Source organism: Pagrus pagrus (genome assembly GCF_965226575.1).
Source record: "Pagrus pagrus genome assembly, chromosome: 18".
NCBI classification, from domain to species: Eukaryota; Metazoa; Chordata; class Actinopteri; order Spariformes; family Sparidae; genus Pagrus; species Pagrus pagrus.
Genome location: NC_140202.1, coordinates 19,412,754 through 19,432,948, shown reverse-complemented (window position 1 = coordinate 19,432,948; position 20,195 = coordinate 19,412,754). Strand labels below are relative to the sequence as shown.

The 20,195-nt window shown below is 40.9% G+C and overlaps 2 protein-coding genes across 6 annotated transcripts in view; both read left to right on the top strand.

Annotated features, from left to right (window-relative positions):
* Nucleotides 1-7,641, top strand: part of dtnbb (dystrobrevin, beta b) — a 35,001-nt gene extending 27,360 nt beyond the window's left edge. For 3 of the 5 annotated variants that reach the window (XM_084381903.1, XM_084381905.1, XM_084381902.1), the window contains 6 exons: nucleotides 90-186; nucleotides 524-544; nucleotides 2,088-2,247; nucleotides 2,473-2,562; nucleotides 2,831-2,884; nucleotides 3,499-7,641. In XM_084381903.1, the coding sequence (XP_084238029.1) occupies nucleotides 90-186; nucleotides 524-544; nucleotides 2,088-2,247; nucleotides 2,473-2,562; nucleotides 2,831-2,884; nucleotides 3,499-3,524 (448 nt within the window). In that variant the 3' untranslated portion in view covers nucleotides 3,525-7,641. The remainder of the gene's footprint in view (nucleotides 1-89; nucleotides 187-523; nucleotides 545-2,087; nucleotides 2,248-2,472; nucleotides 2,563-2,830; nucleotides 2,885-3,498) is intronic. The other 2 variants (XM_084381906.1, XM_084381904.1) reach the window with 1 other exon arrangement.
* A 4,393-nt stretch (nucleotides 7,642-12,034) lies between these two features.
* The window catches only part of LOC311274068 (DNA (cytosine-5)-methyltransferase 3A-like), a gene marked incomplete at its 3' end in the record, with an annotated part of 32,399 nt that continues 24,238 nt past the window's right edge, over nucleotides 12,035-20,195 (top strand). The window contains exons 1-3 of the mRNA XM_084381491.1: nucleotides 12,035-12,087; nucleotides 13,280-13,476; nucleotides 17,295-17,402. Of these exons, the coding sequence (XP_084237617.1) occupies nucleotides 13,396-13,476; nucleotides 17,295-17,402 (189 nt within the window). The 5' untranslated portion in view covers nucleotides 12,035-12,087; nucleotides 13,280-13,395. The remainder of the gene's footprint in view (nucleotides 12,088-13,279; nucleotides 13,477-17,294; nucleotides 17,403-20,195) is intronic.

Below are 20,195 nucleotides of genomic sequence, written 5' to 3'. Positions count from 1 at the left end.
TCAGTTGCAACTTTATAATAGTCATCCAAGTAAAAATAAATGAAAACAAATAAAGAACTTGATTTTGAACTACTTTTGTTCTGCTGCAGACACAGGAAGGACGAGCTGGAGAGGCGCATGTCAGCCCTGCAGGAGAGTAGACGGGAGCTGATGGTGCAGCTGGAGGGACTCATGAGGCTGCTGAAGGTAGACCGATCACCTGTTTCTAGAAGATATAAATCTGATAAAAGCCTCTGAATCAATTGTCCTTTGTCCTAAGTTCTTCTTTAGCATTCGTCAGTGCTAATGTAGTTGACGTGATTCAGTTTGTGAATCTTGTTTGCATGTTTGATGAAGTGCGATGTCGGCATGTTTGATTCTTTAGTTCTGAGACATTCCTGCAGTGTTCTTAAGTTATGTTAATGTGCCATATGGTGCATGCAGGAATCCCTTTCTTCTTCCTCTACTTCCTCCTTCGCTGCTTTAATTCTGTTGCTCTCACTCTTCTTGCTCTCTCTCACTGCTTACCTTTGCTGGCTGATAGGATGAGGAGCAGAAGCAGGCTGTAAGTTGCCCTTAATTCAGTTTGTAAGGCTCTAGTCACAGCACTTAGTTTAATGCTACTCCAATCACAGATGTGATCGAAGGAAGTTTTTATAACAGATTTAAGAAGGATGTTAGGAAGATAATAGGATTAGGCTATTTAACTGGGTTACTCTAATCTAGTCCCACTCCACCGCTTCCTTGCTTGCACCATTAGTGAGCTAAAATCTACAGACTGCGACACAATCTTTAACACAAGTTTTCTCAGGTCCTCGGTCCAAACAAGTTGAGAGAACTGTGTTTTTCTTAGCCCAAATGTCAAGGACCCGTTCCTTTCATCGGCACTAACAACCTCCCTTCTAATGTGACTGCAGTCTGTCTGGCCATCTGCTGCCTGGCTGCGAGCCATCGACCTGGGCCTGCACCAGTCCCAGAGACACACAGTGATCCTTTCTCTGTGAGATATATCTCTCGTATCAGCACAGGCCCCAGTCGCTCACCCTCACATGGTTCTCATTACCCACTCGATGCAGTAAAGGTGCACTATAGAGACTGCAGAGTATAGCCAGCCAGTTTAGGACTTCCAGAAGGTTTTCCTGCCCTGTTTTTGTTTGTTGTCCCCTGTAAGGATTAAGTTCTTTTGGTCACATCTGTGTCTGTGTTTGTTTTAATAAAAGTCATCTTTAGAAGCAAAAAGGCCATCGCTCCCCAAAGCTGCAGTCTGTGATTGCAATAAGGCATCTTCCACCGAAATGTTCCAGAATGGGCTTTGTTGATGCAGAGATTAATTAGATTGAGGTTTTTTCTCTCTCTATCAGAAGCCCAGATTCACAATAGACGTGCACATGGAAGATTATCCAGTATGTCACGGAAATAACCAAATACGCCATGTTTTTTGCTAACACCAGAAAGATGCCTGGTAATTGGTCAACTAGTCCTTTTGTACTAAGACTGTGCCGAAGACCGAAACATGTTTCAAGACTAACTTTCCCCAATTTTTTTAAAAAAGGAGTAAGGTTAGACATGTTGCTGTATGTATTATGTAATAACTAGACTTGAGTTTAAAGAGAAAGTGAGAAATTTTGGGAAATATACATTCTTTTGTAGAGTTAAATGAGAAGATCAATACTACTCTCATGTCTGCACAGCAAATATGAAGCTGCCCCCTGCAGCCAGTTTGCATATCTTAGCATTAAGCCTGGAAACAGCTAGCCTGGCTCTGTCCAAAGGTGATAAAATCCACATACAAGCACCTCCAGAGCTCACAAACTTTCATGTTACATCTCTTTGTTTAATCTATCCATCTATTGTGGTTCCTCTAAACAAAGCTTGGCTAGCTGTTTTTCAGCCTCAGCTAAGCTACCCAACTCTTGGCTGTAGCTTCATATTTAAACGTATGAATGATATGAATCTTTTCATCTAACACTCAGTGAGAAAGCAAACTGCCATATTTTCCCAAATGTCGAACTACCACTTTAGAATCTGCTTCAAGGCTAACTAAAATTATAAATTTCCATCTGTAAACTCTCTCTACTGTAACTATAATGGGTGGTTTTGTGTTGCAGTCCCAGTCTGGAGGCTCCCCTCATTCTTCCCCCAGTCACGGTGCAGGCTGCTCCATGCCCATGCCCATACGCTCCACCTCGGCTGGGTCCACCCCGACTCACACGCCGCAGGACTGCCTGGCAGGGGTTGGAGGGGACGTGCTTGAGGCTTTTGCTCAGGGTGAGAGACACCGACCGACACCTGAAACAAAGAGCATTCATTATGAAAAGACACATTTTAGTGATCACTTGACATGAGCTTACTTTTTCCTTTCAATGATACTTCCCGTGATGATAAAGTGATAGGCTGCCTTTTCCTTTATACACTTTCACATGATTGCAACTGCAAGACTAGAAATTGTGTTTTGCAAATTTAATGTGTACAGTAAATGTCTCTGTTTTATAGGTGTACCTAGAAATCTACGGAATGATCTATTAGTTGCTGCTGACTCAATAACAAACACAATGTCATCACTGGTGAAAGAGCTCCACTCAGGTTAGTGAAAACCACATGTTTCAGTCTGTTTTATCATCTGGATTATGTTCCGTTTTTACGACGGTTTTGCTTCCAGTGTTATTTATTAAAGGGGAATTCTGGTATATTTTAAAACATGGCCCTATATCTTCTTATTTTGGTGTGTAAATGATTTATAATGCCAAAAGTTTTGGAATCGCTCCAACACACCTGATTCTGATGTTTCCTTCTCTGTATGCGAGCTCACACATAGTCACCAAAAACATTGTCACTGGTTTTATTTTTGAAGTGGATGACGTGGCAGACGAAGAGGAGACCAACATGAGGAACGGTGGGGACAGAGGTAAGTCTTTGTACGTGTTAATAGTGTCGGGCTTTAATCTTTCCGAGCCAGTTGTACCATATAGAGTATACCACCCTTCAAAAGCAGGATGCAGATTATTTACTTAGTATGCAAAGCCAAGAACAGCTGTGTCAAGAACAACTCAACATATTGAGATAATTGACCCAGTATCACATGACTCTTACATCCTGGGATAAGTGGCTATTTAACTCTTGATCTCAAAACAATGGGATGAAATAAAATTATTGAAACCGCGTCCGTTCTTGGCTTCCGTTTATACAAAATTTATAGAAACAAGTTGCCTGAAGTACATTTATTTTATGCAACTGGATAAACAGGAGTTGGTGCTAATAATGACACAATTGTTTCTTCATTTGTTGGATTGGAAGCCACAGCTAAACATTTGCATGACTCCTTTATCAGCCAATAAAGTTCCTGTTTGGCTCGTTATAATGAGTTCCTGCTTCAACCCCTCCATCCAAAGTAGGAAGGCTTCAGAGCACACAGCCAGAGAGTCATTTTTACTGTTTTTTTGTTTGTTTTTTTTTTCAAATTAATTCAGACTATGCAGGCTGACAGCAGCGCTGAATTTGCTCTTCTGTGTGTGTATCCAGGCACAATGAGAGTACCGAAGCACTGAGGAACAGACACCATCCCACCCTGTAAGGACATACAGTCATCAACTGGGAAGAATCAGTAACAACAAGAAACAACAACGACCCCTGGCATTAGCACGTAGAGTAATGCATGCTGTAATCAAACAGGATTTCACTATGTGAAAAAAACGTTTCTTCACACCTTGCAGGTAGCAAGATGTGTCTAATTAGCGAGTGTGTATGTTGTCCTGTAAACAAAAACTGCTGTAATTACCCGATGATTTCCCTCATGACTGCTAAGGAATGGCTTGCTGTGCTTTCTCCCCCAACCGTTCCATCGCAGCAGATCATTCTGTATATAAAATACTGTAAACACACGAACGTGGGAACGCCCCGACATGAAGGTGACCTCCTGTCACGACATGTGCCCTGTCATTGCTTTTGTATGATTAGCGCTAGTATTATAATTTTTTCTCTTTTTTTGTATCATTGTTGCATGAAGTTGCACTCATGTCTGGATTTAGGTACTGTACCATGCTATGCCAGCTCTTTGTGGGTTTATGATGATGGCTGGGGTGTCAAAAGTGTCCTGCCTCATAATTCACGCTGAGTGTGTTTACATGCACATCCATATTCTGAAGTTTGTTTAAAATAAAAAAAAAGGTTTGTTAAAGCTGACCTGCCATCACCGTGAGGATGGAGGGTAAATATAAATAGCTAAGCACACAATCCCTCCTATAAAACACAACTTGATTAAACAGAAAAGATATATTGCATCACATAGTTGCAAGTAGGTGAATTTATTTTAACCTTTGGACAGAGCCATGCTAGCTGTTTGCACCTGTTTCCAGCCTTAATGCTAAGCTAAGCTAACGTTCCTCTGGCTGTCCCAAACCTATGAGGGCTTTTTTTAAAATTTATTTCAGGATACAAAATGTTAAATTATTATTTTTTATATATTCTTTTAACCACTGATTTGAATGAAATTGTCAACACTTCCTGCTGCCTCCCTTCTATTAATGTGTGCAGGGGTGTCTGTTAATACAGTATGAAGAAGGAACCAGGAATAGTTGCCTGTATCCAGAATATTGTGTGCACGTAAACACACTCAGCGAGTCACATACTATACTGCTGCTACTGTGCTCTCAGTGAGCCACCCTTGCAAATAAGAGGGCTGCGCAATTAAGGGAAACCAAGGGGCTACTTCTAACTAAATAATGAGCCGAGTCTCATTGTTTCCTCCCCGTGAAAACTTAGCTGAACACACCTGACTAGCTGGTAGCCTCAGTATTTATTGTTTCAAGTGTAGGGAAGCACCTCAGGATGTAGTACTGAACTAGGCACTGAGTTTTAGTTGTGAGTTACAAAATGAACACTTATACAGTATGTAAGGATGTAAGGTCGTAGTGAGCAAGTAGGAAATGCTTTGATAGCTTTATTTAGTTAAATAAAAGAATATTGATAATGTTTATGCGCAATGAAGGTAGGTGCTCAGGGACTGCAGAGCTACTCTTGATTGTATGGTAGTCACGTCTTTTAACTGCTGGACAACATTGGCCACATGTTAAAGGTGCAATGTGTAAGAATTGGCCGCCTGTTCAGGATCACTCCAAACAAATAGGTAGTGCTTCAGTTATCTATGGCTGCAGCTACTAGCTCCTGTTAGCAAGTTAGCTCAGTAAGGGAGGGACTGTAGGTGATTACACTGTGGGCAGAGGAACCGGGTTCAGCAGCCTCCCAGTGAGCACGGCCAGATCAGGACCGAACAGCGCTTGAGACAACAGCGCTATGGTGATCTTCAGTGGCTCTACCTTATAAGGAATAGGTTGATTGCCACTGACTCCCAAAATGACAAATATCACCGTTTCCAAAACAAGATGACCTTTGCAGTCTACTAGTGAAGCAACCTACATTCCTCGTACACTCACAGTTTCGTTGGGTAACCAAGAAAACTACTCGGTTAGGTTGAAGAAAACATCATGGTTTGGGTTAAATTAAGTGTGTAGCTTATGTAACTTCAGTTCCTATTGTACCTACGTATGTATGTAACTTTAGGTTATGTACGTTACGAAACGTATCTTTGTTAGTAAGTTAAAGTAACTCACAGTTGACTTTCGCCAACCCATCCGTCCCTGATGTCCTTTGAAAGCAGACTCGTCGCTGTTTGCACTACTTCACCTGACTTCCTCCTTTGCCTCCTTTGCCGAGGACGGCCTAGAGACACGGCAGGCGGTGGACAAGAGAGGTGTGAAGAGCATAAAAAAAGCAAAAAGCAGCGCCTCGAGCAACAACAAACAAAAAATTCAGTTTTAGTTGCAGAGGGCTATACTATCAGACTATTAGCACAAGACAGTACGAGCCGGTGCTAGCGGGTTAGCATGCTAACCTCAGTAGATATTTCTGCAGCACAATACATAGTCTCGTCTTCGACACAACGTCAAAACTGCTATTTCTTCACATCTCATTAATACTTTTAGTTATACTGGCCATATCTTATACATTGCACCTTCGCTAATGGTTAAAAATGGAGGGTTTCATTCCAAAATATACATCCACTGTTATTCACAAATAAGTCATTGGACTTGCTTGTGTTAAGATTGAGTTGAAACGTCCTAAAGTCGTTCATTTTGCTCTAATTCCATCAGTCGTTTTTCTCATTTTGGGATGAAACTCTGAACCTATACAGAGGAAAACAACAGCAAGTGATACAACGCTGATAAGGAATGTGGATCATCAGAGGGAGAGAAGATTTTCTGAAGTGCTATTTGGTGAAGCATGTTGTTGGATATAGTTTGTCTGTGTGTGAATTTGTGTCTTTCACGGAAAAGCAAAGCTGTCACAGAGGAAGCTGTTTGTTTTGAGTCAGACGGGGATCAGGTCGAAGATACCTTTACATTTCTGTCTTCTGTTTCAATGTTTTTTTGTCCTTCAGGGTAGCCATACATCTCAAATGAAAAATGAGCAATGTTTGCTTTTTAGTGGGAAGAGTTGTAGAGCGATATAAGTGCAGCTTTCAAAACCAGTTGCGGATAAAATGGGACTGAACGGGACTGAAAACTTTTTGTTTCTGACATTTGTACAGTAAGCCTATCCTACAAGCTGAGTATAAGGTTTCAACCACCTGTGACACTGTGTCAAGAAAAAGAACAAAAAGAGGCTCCTCTGGTATCGACGTTCTAAATGTGATGTTTTCATTCAGTTCTCTGTTCTGCTCTATGTTATCATCACTGTTTATTATTCTGGTTTACAATATAAGTGGAGTATAGTTAATGTAATGAGTTTGTCAAAATGCAGATTCACGTGCATACTCACAATTGCACCCAAATATATAAATTCATTTTAGGTCTTGAAGTACTCGATTTAGCGGAAAAAGGTCCAGAAATTACTAAAAGGCAAAGGTAAAAAAAAAAAAAAGAAAATCGTCTTCCCCTTCAATCTCGCCATGCATTTGACGTCAGAAGTTAGCTTTGTTTTTGTTCTTTCAGTTTGTGCCTGTAGCGGTTCTGTAAAGTGCTGTGTAAAGTAACCATTCTGCAGATAAGACGATCTATCAGCCTTTATGTCTGTGACTTTGTAGAGGTTTTATTTATTTATTATAAATGTGTTCTGGGGGAAACTGATGCTCAGCCTTTACATTTGTGCCAAACTGTTTGCAGACATTGTGTGTCACACAAATTACAGGTATATATCAAAAGTATATCTGCATTAGTATGTTGTTGTTGCCCATAGTTTATTCACAGAATGCCTGGAGATGTTCACAGTTAATGTTTTCCACTGCTGGAAAAACTCGCATTTAATAGATTATAAAGACACATTCCAAATCTTACTGATAGACAGTCACTGATGTCATTTTAGCCAATGTGGAGGCAATACTGTATACCCGGTCAGACCAAACTCGGGGTTACGCAAATAAAACACAGCCGGTCACGCGGAGGTGCGTACATTGTGATCCTTTTATTGTTTGCAAGAGAGACAAAGAGGACGACCTCGACGACGACGCTCCCCTGATGTTATTTATCTATGTATGTGTTCTGTATGGTTATGCTTCTGGTACACATTTGTTTCTCATGTTGATTTTACAAAACATAGTTTTATGTCACAAAGCCACTGTCTTTTGTAAATAAATCAAATGTGAGATATATTAAAAAGATTTAAAATATGGCTTTGATGGGTCATGTCGTGATTGTGAGTGTGTATTTTATGGATTCACCTTCACTAAAGGTCCCTCAGGCAACACATGCATCATTTATTAGGGCTGGAAAGTGAGATAGAACACATTATGACTTGTTATTTTTGGGCTTTTCCCAGTTCATGTCATTGGTTTTGTCAGAAAAGTATGTGTTCAAACCTTTATTAAATTCAAGGGACCGTGTAACACAATCTGGCTCTTTTTTTTGGAGGATAAACACTGCGTGACAGGAATAAATGCAAATGATCCTGCAGCCAAGCCTTGGCTCGCTGGGGTTGAATACACCTTTGCACAACCATCATAGTGATTAAAATCTATCTGATATGACTCAGGTGCAAATGTTCACAGAAGAGATGTTGTGATGAAACTCTATTCATGTTAGGTTTAGGCTTGTTGACCATTTTTTTTCTAATCCTGGAAGTAGCAACAGGCAAGCAAATGAAACACACTGTTATCTTTTGAGTTACAGTCCTTGGTTCCACGTGGACACTGAGGTTAATAAAACACTTAAATCAAACTGTGTCTTTTGTCGCTTGTTTATGTGTTGGGAAACACTTCCTCCTAACAGGTCAACCACATGAAAATGCCCCCTCATGCTTCATTTACAAACTCTGGCCTTTTTCCTGCAGCTTCAGGCTCATACAGTGACAATAACTACCTAGGTGAGATCAGGTTGAGACACTTTGACCTTATCAGCATCCTCCTCTGTGGGTTTCTAGGAGGAAACAGCCGGCAGCACACTGCTCTCGCCTGTAGGTCATGTGGCATCTTGCTGCTCCTGCTGTCCTCATGTGAACCACTCAGTGCCACTGACTCGATGAGAAAGAGGAGACGCCGCTGCTTCCAGATCAGTGAACCACATCCGCCCGCTGCACACACATTTCCTCTCTCCTTCGTTGCCCCTCAAAAGCACTCAATCTGCCTCACACAGGGAGTTGCCCTGAGAGCCTCCAGCTGCATCTGGGCAACCTCACTGCTGTCTCCGTCTAGTGGGCGTGAATGGGATGAACGTGGTGGCAGGGTTAATGGGCTGAAAGTGATAAGAGATTTGATAACTTGCTCTGGCTGCACTCTTCCAGGAAACGAGGTGAAGATGTGGAGCAAGATGAAGTTTCTGCTCGGAGGATCAAATGTATGATTGTATGAGGAGCTACATACTCCTACATCCGCTTTGATGTACAGATTTAAGGCTGAATGACTTATCAGTCCAGTGCATCCAGAGATATAGCTGGTTTTATTATTATTAAAAAGTAGGTTCCAGTACTGCTTGTTTGTGCATGTTTGACAATATTTCTATTAGTACAGTGTCAAAATGTTGTTGTAACAAATACAACTCTTTGGTAGGATGTGGCTCACTTTTAAAAGAGTAATATTTTAGAAAACGATACGTTTACTTTTTCGTAAAGTATGACATATGGGTACTTCATACAACACTGCTAAAGCTATCCTATAAATGTGATGGAGTAAAAGTATAATATTTAATATTTATATTTCAAATATGTATTTACATACAGTACTTAAGTACTCAAATGACATGATGAACATGAATGTTACAGTATGTCTCTTCCTGAATGCTTCTTTTTAGTTTCTGTTATGCAAATATGAGGTTCAAGTTGAACTTTAGCCCAAACTGCCAAAGTCCATACACACAAAAGATGCAAGAGATCCTTGCTTTACTGACAGAAACTCACATTTTTGTGGATTTTACGAAACATGTCGGTCCGGAGTCTCTCCACCTTGCATTTTTCATATTGTTTTTGTTCACGTATTGTTTTGCTTTTCAAATAAAGTGTGCTCATGCTCATTTTAGATAACATCAGAGCTTGTTTCTTTATCATCCCCAAGTGGTTCAGATGAATAAAACTCTTTCACAGCAGACAGTTTGACTTGTCGTCGCAGGAAAAGCACAGGTAGAACTAATAACATTAATGATGATTCAGTCCCGGCAATTAATGTAATTCAATGGAGCAGTTAACAGTGTTACATATATTATTAGTCACACCTGTGTTTGACAAGTCTTTCTTTCCAGAAAAAAAAAAAATTCAGGTGTCACAGCAGCCAAATTGCACACAGAACAATATAATGTATGTAGAATAACGCAGTTTCATACAAGAATGAGACAGTACTCAAACATATGCCTGCACAAAGTATACAAACTGAGTATGTACCCAGTAAACTTGTATATGTGTAGAAAATGAGACCTTAGATTAAGAGTTCACACTGCAATCGAGCAGTAAATATTCAGTGTAGTATTGTCAGAACAAGGGGAAGCACATGTTTCACTTCAGCAGGCCTCAAAGCTGGCCTGAGGCATCAGCTAATTACATGGCTGCTTAGGGCCCCACAGCCACCAGGGGGCCCATAAATGCAGCAAATTAAAAATGAGGAAGTCTCCTCTGGTTCCTGTTCATTTTGTCAACATTTTGATAACATTACTTTGTGTTGGTTGTGCTGGATTGAAGCTGAACAGACTAACCGGGCTATTCATTTGAGTAAATCTAATTTGTAATCGTTTACAAATGTGTACATGCAGATATCATTTTGAATCATGAAAGTTGTCGCCTACTTTAGTTTACACCCCTCGTATGCCAGCTTGTTCTGTCACGTTTAGGAACAAGGCACTTCTAATGTTTATTTTTTAGCCTTTATTTTTGCCCCTAAGGTCACATAAGAGGTGCTAGAGAGCTATTTATGGGCCTCCTGGGCCACTTGAATGTATCTCAGGTGTAACATTAGTTAGAATATATGACATGGAAGTGCTCAAATCGAGAACTAATGTTTAAACCCTTGAATGCAGATTCTGAAGCATCCCTGCATTACCCCCATGTTTACTGTCTCTATCTGTACTGCCAAACTGATGTAAGATTGGCCCTCAAAATTTAAAAATAAAAATAAAGAAAGGGCACATCTGCAGCTTTTCATGCTACTGGTCATATAGAATATACTAGAGACCGTCATGCATGTGTATGTAAGGGGGGTGCATGGTAATAACTTATGTCAGTTTCCAACCCAGTGATGTGGTGTGCAGATACTTGTACTTTACTTCAGGGACATATATTGTTCTTTCTACTCCACTACATTTATTTGACAACAGTAGTTGCAAGTTACTTTGCAGATTTAGTTTGATAAAAAGTAGTTAAACCACCTTTACCAGCTACAGCATGAAAGTGAAGAACACATTAATGCATCAGAAGTTATAATCCAATTATATAACATACATTATTTTGAAAACAACATTCTGCATGATGAGTTATTTTTCATGCACCGGTCAGTTTTGAGATTTTTAACCATATCATGTCTTCTTCCAGACAGTAATGGAACAAAAAACGTCATTCAGGTGTCTTTTTAAATTCAGATTTCTGCTCTTAGGCAAATTAATGCATAGTTGACATAACTTATTTGCATATGTAAACATAAAATATGCAACAATTATTATCTCAGAGGATAAGTTAGCCAAATAATGAAATTTTAAGTCGTTATCTACTCACCCCTATGCCGATTGGAATAGATGGGTGAAGTTGTGTAGTCTACAAAACATTTCTGGAGCTTCAGAGCAAAACAGCGTTGCAGCATTCTCTTAAACAACTGAAGTAGATGGGGACTTCTTTTGAAACATTAAAAAACAACTGAATAGAAAACATAAATTGACTCCATGCAGCTAATCCAGGTCTCTGGAAGCCCTGAGATCCCAAATTTATTTTGAAAGACGTTATTTACACGTTATTTATTTATTTTTATTTTTTATTGTAGCTGCTAAGCTACAAGCATTAGCCAGCACTCTGTCTGAAGCGGGTACTTGAGTTCAGCTGCACATTGAGAGTGTAAATGATATCTTTTTAAATCAATTTTGGAGCTCTGGGTTTCTGGAGATTTTGCATTACCCTGGAAAGCTGCATAGAGACATTTTATGCATTATTTCTGTTGTTTACTTCTGTTTTAAAAACCAGTCCCCATCTACTTCAGCTGCTAATGCTGCAACCTTGTGTCACTGTGAGGCTCCAGAAATGTTTTGTGGCAGGAAAACATCATCGGACTCTCATCGGCATGCGGGTGAGCAGATAATGAGTGAATTTTCATTTTTGGGTGAACTTATCCTTTAAGTAAAACATTTAAATGCATGGTTTTACTTGTAACAGAGTATTTCTACACTTGGATTTTGCTACTTTTTACTCAAGTACCAGATCTGAGAACTGCTTCCGCTTCTGCTCAGACCACATTCACCCCCTGCCTCTGCCCATATCTGCACACAGTGGTGAAGGTGATGAGCGGGTAGTCTTTAGGACCCTGCGGCAGCCAGCAGACAGTCTGCAGGCCCCTGCAGTGAGAGCGGTGCATCTGGAAGAGAGCTGGCCGGCTGGGGAGGTGGAGGACGGGGAGAGAAGAGGAAGGAGGCTCCGGGAGCAAGCGAGACAAAAAGGGTCAGGCCTGGGACTTGGGAAAATCGGGTAACGAACACACAGCGATTCACGCATATAAATCCGTTTAACCCGGCACTAGTAGCCGCGCAGGAAGGGTAACCTTTATGTGAACAATAACGTGAAAGCCCCGAGAGCGGAAGGCGCTCGATGGAGACGGGGAAATAGCGATTTAGGGGGTTGCTTTTTTTTTTTTTTTTCCTTTTTTGCAGATGTGCTGATTGGACATCGCGATGTGCACTTGAACTTGACCGAATTTAGAGCACAGAACCAGGACCGCGGCTCCTGGAAGCACTGGCCTCATTAAAGAAAAAAATATAACGGGGATTTATACTTGAGTGGCCGTGGCCTGTAAAAAGAGCCACAACCCCCTGGGTCATATTGCAGACTTCCCCTAGCTGCAAAACACGTCTCAAACTTTGCAATTTCTAACGCATCGCCATTTGAATAATACACGCAAGTGAGTCGATGGCAGTGAGTGGAAGCGTGTGGCCTGGTTGCAGCGTGATGTGCGTGGACATGCGGTGTCACTGAACGCCTGTGTGGCCCTTATAATAAATTATTTGTCAAGATTACACGTTCTGGTTGTTGCCCGCAATTTATTTTTCAGGAGGGAAGACTTCATTTGCAGGCATGGTAGATAAGTGAGAGGCGGCTGTCATCAATCTTGATTTAACCCCTTAGAGGAAATTAAACACATCCCATATGAATGTAGATGTGCAGGCTGATGATCTTTCTTTTTTTTTTTTGCAAATTTCCACGAGTGCAACAGTGTGTGGGCTCCTCTGTGTGCGCATGGCTGACTGCTGGAGTAACTTTAACCCAGACGCTTAAGGTTAAACATGAATTATTAATGATTAAAAAATAGTTTAATCATCCTGGGTTAATTATGGGTGCACATTAGAAGCCATTTAAGTCGACCACTGTACACCCATACAACCGTGTGGTGTTAAAAAAAAAAAAAGAAAGAAAAAAAAACCAAGTGGCCCAGGCCCTATAGGCAATAGTAGCCATACAGTATCCTATAGTAGCCTGTGAGGGTCCTATGCATGACGTGCACTCAACAAAAGGAAAGCTGATGCTCAGAAAGAGCCTCTTTATGACAGAAAAGTGAAATGTAACCAAACTGACTTCTTGTGTGAATGAGAGCATCATGAGCAAGCTGACTGTCACCCTTTCTTTCTCCATCTTCCAGGAGAGCCGAGAGAGAAGAGGGATCATCTCTCATTCCTTTTTTTTTTGTTTCTTTGAGTTTATATCCACCTCATCCCCCACATCAAGAACATTAAGCCCCGAAGAGCCCTCAGCACGATGCCGTCCAACACTGTCACCAACACCAACACCACTGCATTCAAATCCTCAGACTACGCTGACTCACCTGGAAGCAGAATGGTAAGGACGAAAACACGTGTGAAATATGAAAGCACGCCTCAGGAATCTCGCTTGAGGTATTTATGAGGCTCCTCTGAAGCTCGGTATGTTGGTGAATGACTCGGGATTTCTCAGCTTTATTGCCAGTGGGTTCAAAGGGTTCATTCAGTCATGTTATGGCTTTTTTTTTGAATGAGTTGGGATAAGCTGCTGATTAATTTTGGATTTTACTCTCCATCAGTGCAAAATGCAATTTATCTGAAAGGCCTCACACTCTCCAGATCTGATTTGAGAGGAGATTACTCACTCCAGCGATGATGTAGTACAGTGTGGCTTTTACTATTTTCCTAAAAATATCTATAAAGAGCGCATGTGTGCATGAATGAGTGCAGTGTGTGAGTGTTATTATGTTGATAGTGTATTGATGAAGGCACTCAGATATGGTGAAAGTTCAGGTCAAAGCCAATTAAAAACCTTTCCCAATTTTATGAAAGTCAACCTAATGCCTTATTGATCCGGAGAGATTGCAGCATAATTTCCTTCTGTTTAATGGAGAAAGAGTCAGCGTCCATCTGCATACGGAGTGCCATGTCACCTCTCATGATGCAGACAGACTCATTATCTCAGTCTGCAGCATCACTGATGCTCCACAGCGGCAGCGGCAGCATCACCGCGCAGCCGGCTGCTGCGCGATGCAGCCTTATTCTGTGAGATTTGCCGTTGTAATGGTGGTTGGTGACGTGGGCGTTGGCTGGTGTAGGTTGAGCTGGAGCTGGAATGGCTCTCCAGATTTTTTTTTACTGGGGGGATCTGTCCTCTTCCTTCCATGTTCCCATTACAAAGAACTGCCCTTAGTCTTGTTGCCTGGCAACAGACATTGCCTTAAATAACCGGCTACCCAGACGGAAATAGGGTAAGAGATATTGACAATGCAGTTGGGTTCACTCCAGGCAACAACAAACCATATTTCAGGTTTATTCTGTTTATTTTTTCATTGCGCAAAAGATATTAGAAGGAAGCTGTGTGTGAAAATGGCGTGTTATTTTCCAATCAGTGTGTCTGAGCGTTCGCTCGGGTTGGGAATTGGATGAACGGTGCAGTGTAGGCTGTTCCTGCAGGCACCACTGAATTGTGTCATCCATGTAAGTGGTTCCCAAATGAGCCTGCACACCAGGCTGCACTCAAAATGTGCTATTATCTATGCAAATTCTGCCGCCCTGTAAGGAAAAACTGAAGCACCAGGCTCTCTATTAGTAATCACACAATGAACGGGGACCATCTGCAAAACACGTACTCTCACAAAAGCATTGATATCTGCATTTAAAGTAACCATCTCTGTATTTCCATCCAGAAAATCCACTGAGGAATTTTCTATGATTTTAGAGCCATATTTGTCAATTACAACCCTGTTTACCCATTAATCACAGCATCAGTTACTCACTTACATCTATCTCTTTATGCAAATCAGTTTATCACCCCGGGACCCTAATGGTTGATGGATTTATTCCATTTTAGCTGCAAACACTCTCAGGGTGTAACATGGCCTGACCTTTGAAATTCATGCTGGTGTTTATTAACATCCTCCATCTCTTAAATTATTGAACGAGTAGAGTCTGCTGGACTCTGTGTGTGCAGGAGTCCAGTTTCTTGAGAGTGCTTTTAAGTGGGGCTGCACAATTAATCTAAATCCAAATCGCAATGTGGCCAAGTGCAATGTACAAATCAAAGGAAGCTGCAATATTTTGATAAAGGTCAAAGACAGCATGATACAGAAGTGCTGTGGTGCTGCAGGGAATCTCTGGCCTGCAATTATTGTTATCATGATGTGAGAAAACATGTTTGTTTGGTACAGACGTCAAGAAATGTCCCATCCTATTAAGATAATGATGGAAAAATGATCGTTCAAACTAATCTTGATTCATATTGCAATCACAATATCTATCAAAATAATTGCAGTATGATTGTATTTACCATAATGTGCAGTCCTATTTTTAAGACTCTTACTGGAAAACAGAGCAGAGAGAGAAAGTGGTGACTGATGAGATGTCGCAAAGGTCCCTGGCAGATGTCACAACATAAACTGTGACTCGTCAGATTGTGTGACCCGGTTAGGAATGTACAGAACCAATCACAATCATTTCTTCTTACACCCTGCATTACCCAGTAGCTTACATACAATGTGCGTATACATCTTATTTATCTAAAAATCATGTTTGATGCTTACAGCTCTCATTAATAACAACACTTGTTACACGCTAATGTTACAGTGGAGACTGATTTAACTATTGGACCACAGGCTAAAAAAAATGACTGCTTGAGTTTACCCAAAACTAACAGTTAGTCTGTGATGTCGCTGATGGCTTGATATGAAAGATGCTAGCAAAGCAACGCAGTGCAGAAAATAAGCACAGCCGATGTGTCATACGTATTAAGGTAGCTGTATCTCACAGTTACGTGGTATTGCGTTCTTGGACATAGCCTCACCACAAATCCATCTAGCAGTTGTTTTGGACTTTTTGATTATGTTACAAGAACTTCATGCGATGTAGAAAGTCCAGTGTTTAGGATTTAGGAGGATCTATTGGCAGAAACTGTATATAATATTCATAATTATGTTTTCACTAGTGTATAATCACCTGAAACTAAGAATCAATGAATTTTGTTGCTTTAGAATGAGCCTTTTATATCTACAGAGGGAGTGGATCCCCTTCCACAGAGTCCGCCATGTTACATCACCTATAGTAGCCCAGAGCAGACAAACCAAACACTGACTCTAGAGAGGGCCTATCACGTTTTTTTGTCCACTATATCCTACTCACTGGACCTGTTTCCAGATAAAATATTTTGAAGCAGGACAGTGATGTAGCCGCTCATGTGCAGTTTTGTCACTCTAGTTTGCTTTGTATTGGAGGAATTAAAGGAGTTGCACCTGTCTCTGGCCTCCCCTACTTGTCTTACTGTATTAAACATGATCCATTATAAAATGACAAAGTCATGTGGTTTCTTACAGTAATCTTCCCTCATGTCATCCTCACCACAGTGGCCATGATTAAAATAAAAGCACTTAACAACAAGTCAGCGGAGGGACCCGGTCACCAGGATGCCCTACAGTGCTGAGAGCTCATTTATCTTGGAGGGAATCTCACATTCACTACTGAAGGAATTTAATAAGGACCCAGCCCTCCGCCCCCCACCGCAGCTGTCAGGAATGGCCTTGCAATCACATTTGCATTCAGACCTGGTGCTGGTGGTCCTATTCAGTCAATATTGAAACTCAAAGCATCTACATTAGGATCATCTTTTCTCCCATCCACCCCAGGGGTACTTGGTGGTGGCGGACATGGGGCTTTGTTCATGGGGGTAGACAGTTTTATTAATCAAAGGGAAATTGCAGCAGGGGGAGGTGGGGGCCGGTCGACGTCTTTGTAACGGTGTCAAGAGGGGATTGTCTGCGGAAGGTCAGCGCTGCGTCCGTGGAGCTTTCACTTCAGCCGAGTTCAAAGGAACGTGCCACTCAGTTTCTATCTGTCTCATTGTCCACTCAGGCCAAAGACACTCAGGAACCCACTGCAGTCCCCCCAAATGTTCAAGTGTTTCAGTTAGGTACAGTTTTGTGTGTGTAGTATCACACCTAAAGCATCTTTAGCTGAGGTAAAGCAAACACTTAGCTTACCGTATGCACAAACACCGTCTTTCATAACCTGGAAAGATGCAATGTCTTACGTGCATCCAGGCCTGAAACGAAAAATTGGACACTCTGAAAGATAAGGGCACTGTTACTCCAATTATTAAAAGTCCAAGTTATGGTGTACATGATGTGTTTATTTATTTTTTGACAGGGTGAAAGCACAATACTGGACATGGACCGGATGACAGAGGAGATGTCTGCTAAAAGTAGTGCTTCTTATAAAGTTGGCAAGCCTGGAAGGAAGCGCAAGCAGTTTTCAGTAAGTGTTGATCTGACATGTCAGACATTTTACATCTACATCCATCTATTCATCCACGCACACCTGTTTTAAAGTGATTTTTTTAAATCAGTTTTCCAATATAATGACCAAATATAATTTCATGTCATGATTATCCTGACCGGAATGATTGCAATTAATGAAAATATGCTTAAAACTTTTAAAATGGCACTTAAACATAGTGAAATCACTTTACCTTCCATTTTATTTGAAAAAATCCCCAAGGTTTTTGTTGCATCACAGATAGGTCGCACATCTTTTGTGAGTGAAAAGGGTGCCAAGCCGCTTGAGAAGATATTCACGATTAGCCCGATACTGGAAATTTACCATGATCAAGTTATCCTGAGTGTTTTTGTTGAGATTGTGATAAAATATTTCATTTTTCCATCCCTAGTCTCTGTAAACAAACAGAGACAGAGTTCTTGAAAGCTGATAGCTAAAGAGCTAATATGAGTTTCAGATGTTCTTCAAAGCCATGTGTTTACATTTGTATTTTTAACATCAGAGAAAACAGGCTTGTAGTTTGAGAAGTAAAAGGGTACGATGCCCATCTAGAAGTCTGCACCCCAAAGTGCACCTTTTATTAATTTTTTACATTTCATATTTAAATCTCTTTGGTCATAATGTCTGATAAAATAATTTCCTCTTAGCATAATATGAATTATAATAAAGGAGGAGTAAGTTATCCTGGAGAAAGATAATAGATTAAGTTGCATTCCCAGGTTGTGAAATGTTGACGCTTCAGGTTGGTGATGCACGCCATCAGTGACCTGGTGAATCATTTTTTTGAATTTTTGAGTCCCATTCGTCCCAAATCTTAAAGGACATGTTGGGCAGATAACAGTAACAGAAACTCAAGTTCAGACTGCAGTATGCTCATTAAGAACTACGCCATACTGAGCGGTATGGTAGCTTGAATGTTTACAGCGTGTGCCACATAGCCACAATATATCCGCAGTTCAATTCCAGCCTGAGTCCTTTGTTCCCTTTGTTTCCTATTTGCGTCTTCAATGTCAAATAAAAGGCAAAAACATGTTGTCCAGACACATCTCAAGGCAGCTGCTCCAACCGTCCACACTCTCGGGGTGAAAATCCTGCTGTCATTAAGAAGGGCGAGACGTGATTAATCATATAAATATGGGGATAAATGCGCAGATTTTTAGATAATCTTTCCTGGAAGGCGTGCATCGTGATGTACAGAAATAGCTGTGTGAAGAATAACAAAAGAGAGGTCAGATTGCAGAAATTGGGTTGGGGGGGGAGGGTTAGACACTGTTTGTCCATATGATAAGCATTTTGGTGGGAGAATAACTTACCCTAGGTAACCCTCAAACAAAGTGCTTGTCAGATCATATAACAGAGTTAAAACCACCTCCCACCTTTAGCCTCACAATCAGACTGGATTCACAATTTAGTTTCACCTCATTAAAGGGTAACTCCACCAATTGTACACATTAAAATGTGTTTACAGGTCTTGGGGAGTACTACTGCATATGTAAAAAAAGGTAGTATAAAGCCTTTTGTGGCTCCAGAAGAAGCTGCACGTAATCTGATAAATTGCCTCCAGTGATGTCACTAAGTGGGACAGTGTAGACAGTTTAATAACAAATGGCTACAGCAGAACCACAGATACCGCCTTTTTTATTCCTCGCATTCTTCTTACTTTTCAAAACCAGGTGCCTATATTACCCACAGTGCAATCACTGGAGGCAATTTATCACATTACATGCAGCTTCCTCACAAAAGGCTTTATACTACTTTCATTTACATATGCAGTCATACTGCCCAAGACCTGTAAACACACTTTAATATGTGAAATTGGTGGAGTTTCCCTTCAAGGAATTGATAATTGTATATTCAAACTATGTGAGTCACTAAATAAATTGATGCTGGTGGACATTTGAAGGTCTAGACCAAGACTACCACCGCCCACACCTTTCTGACGTGAATTGCGGGGGCACCGTCAAACAATTTTTGCAGCTTTTCAAATCAGACAGTTGGACATTCACGGCCACTTCATGCAGCGATAGGTCAGATGTGTGGGGGTACTGAACTTCTCTCTCAAGCCCTCTATTCATTATTCCCTTAAAACCAATGCAAAACCACAAATGCCTTCAAGGAAAATCTGTCTTCCTGCTCTCTTTGACAACACCCCTTTCACCCCCATCATCAAATGTGACCTTTTGGAACAACTACAAAGACTTTTGCCACATGACACATCATATGAACTAGTTTGTTGCCAGTATAGCTCGGCCCCAAGTGTCTCATGATGGTCCGGATGCTAATTCAAACTTGGTGAACCATTGCACATTTCCGCAAATTGCTTTGTTTTGTGGACATGAAATTGAAACAATTTAAAAATAATGAATGTCTGAACAAGATGACACCGATCAGCAGCCTTTGCATCAAAATGAAGGTGTTGTTTCAGCGTATACTACTTTGTTCTCATGCATAATCATCACACAGCCTCCGCCATGTTCCTCAGCTATGCACAACCACTACACCAGCACCATTTGTAATCTGTTTGTGATGTCTTTTGTAGTTAAAAGCCCTGACTTGATAATGACTCTTGGGCCAACGTGTATCTGGCTATGTTTTTCCCTGAGATGTTATCATTTGCATAAGCCTCTGCTCAGAATCATGTTAATTATTTCTCACAGTGTGATTCAACAGACCCAAAAAAAAGGGGATTACAAAAATATTGACAGATACGTATGGTGAGTAGGGATATGCCAGAGGGTTTGTGTCAGTGTGTATTTAAATAGCAGCTGAGTG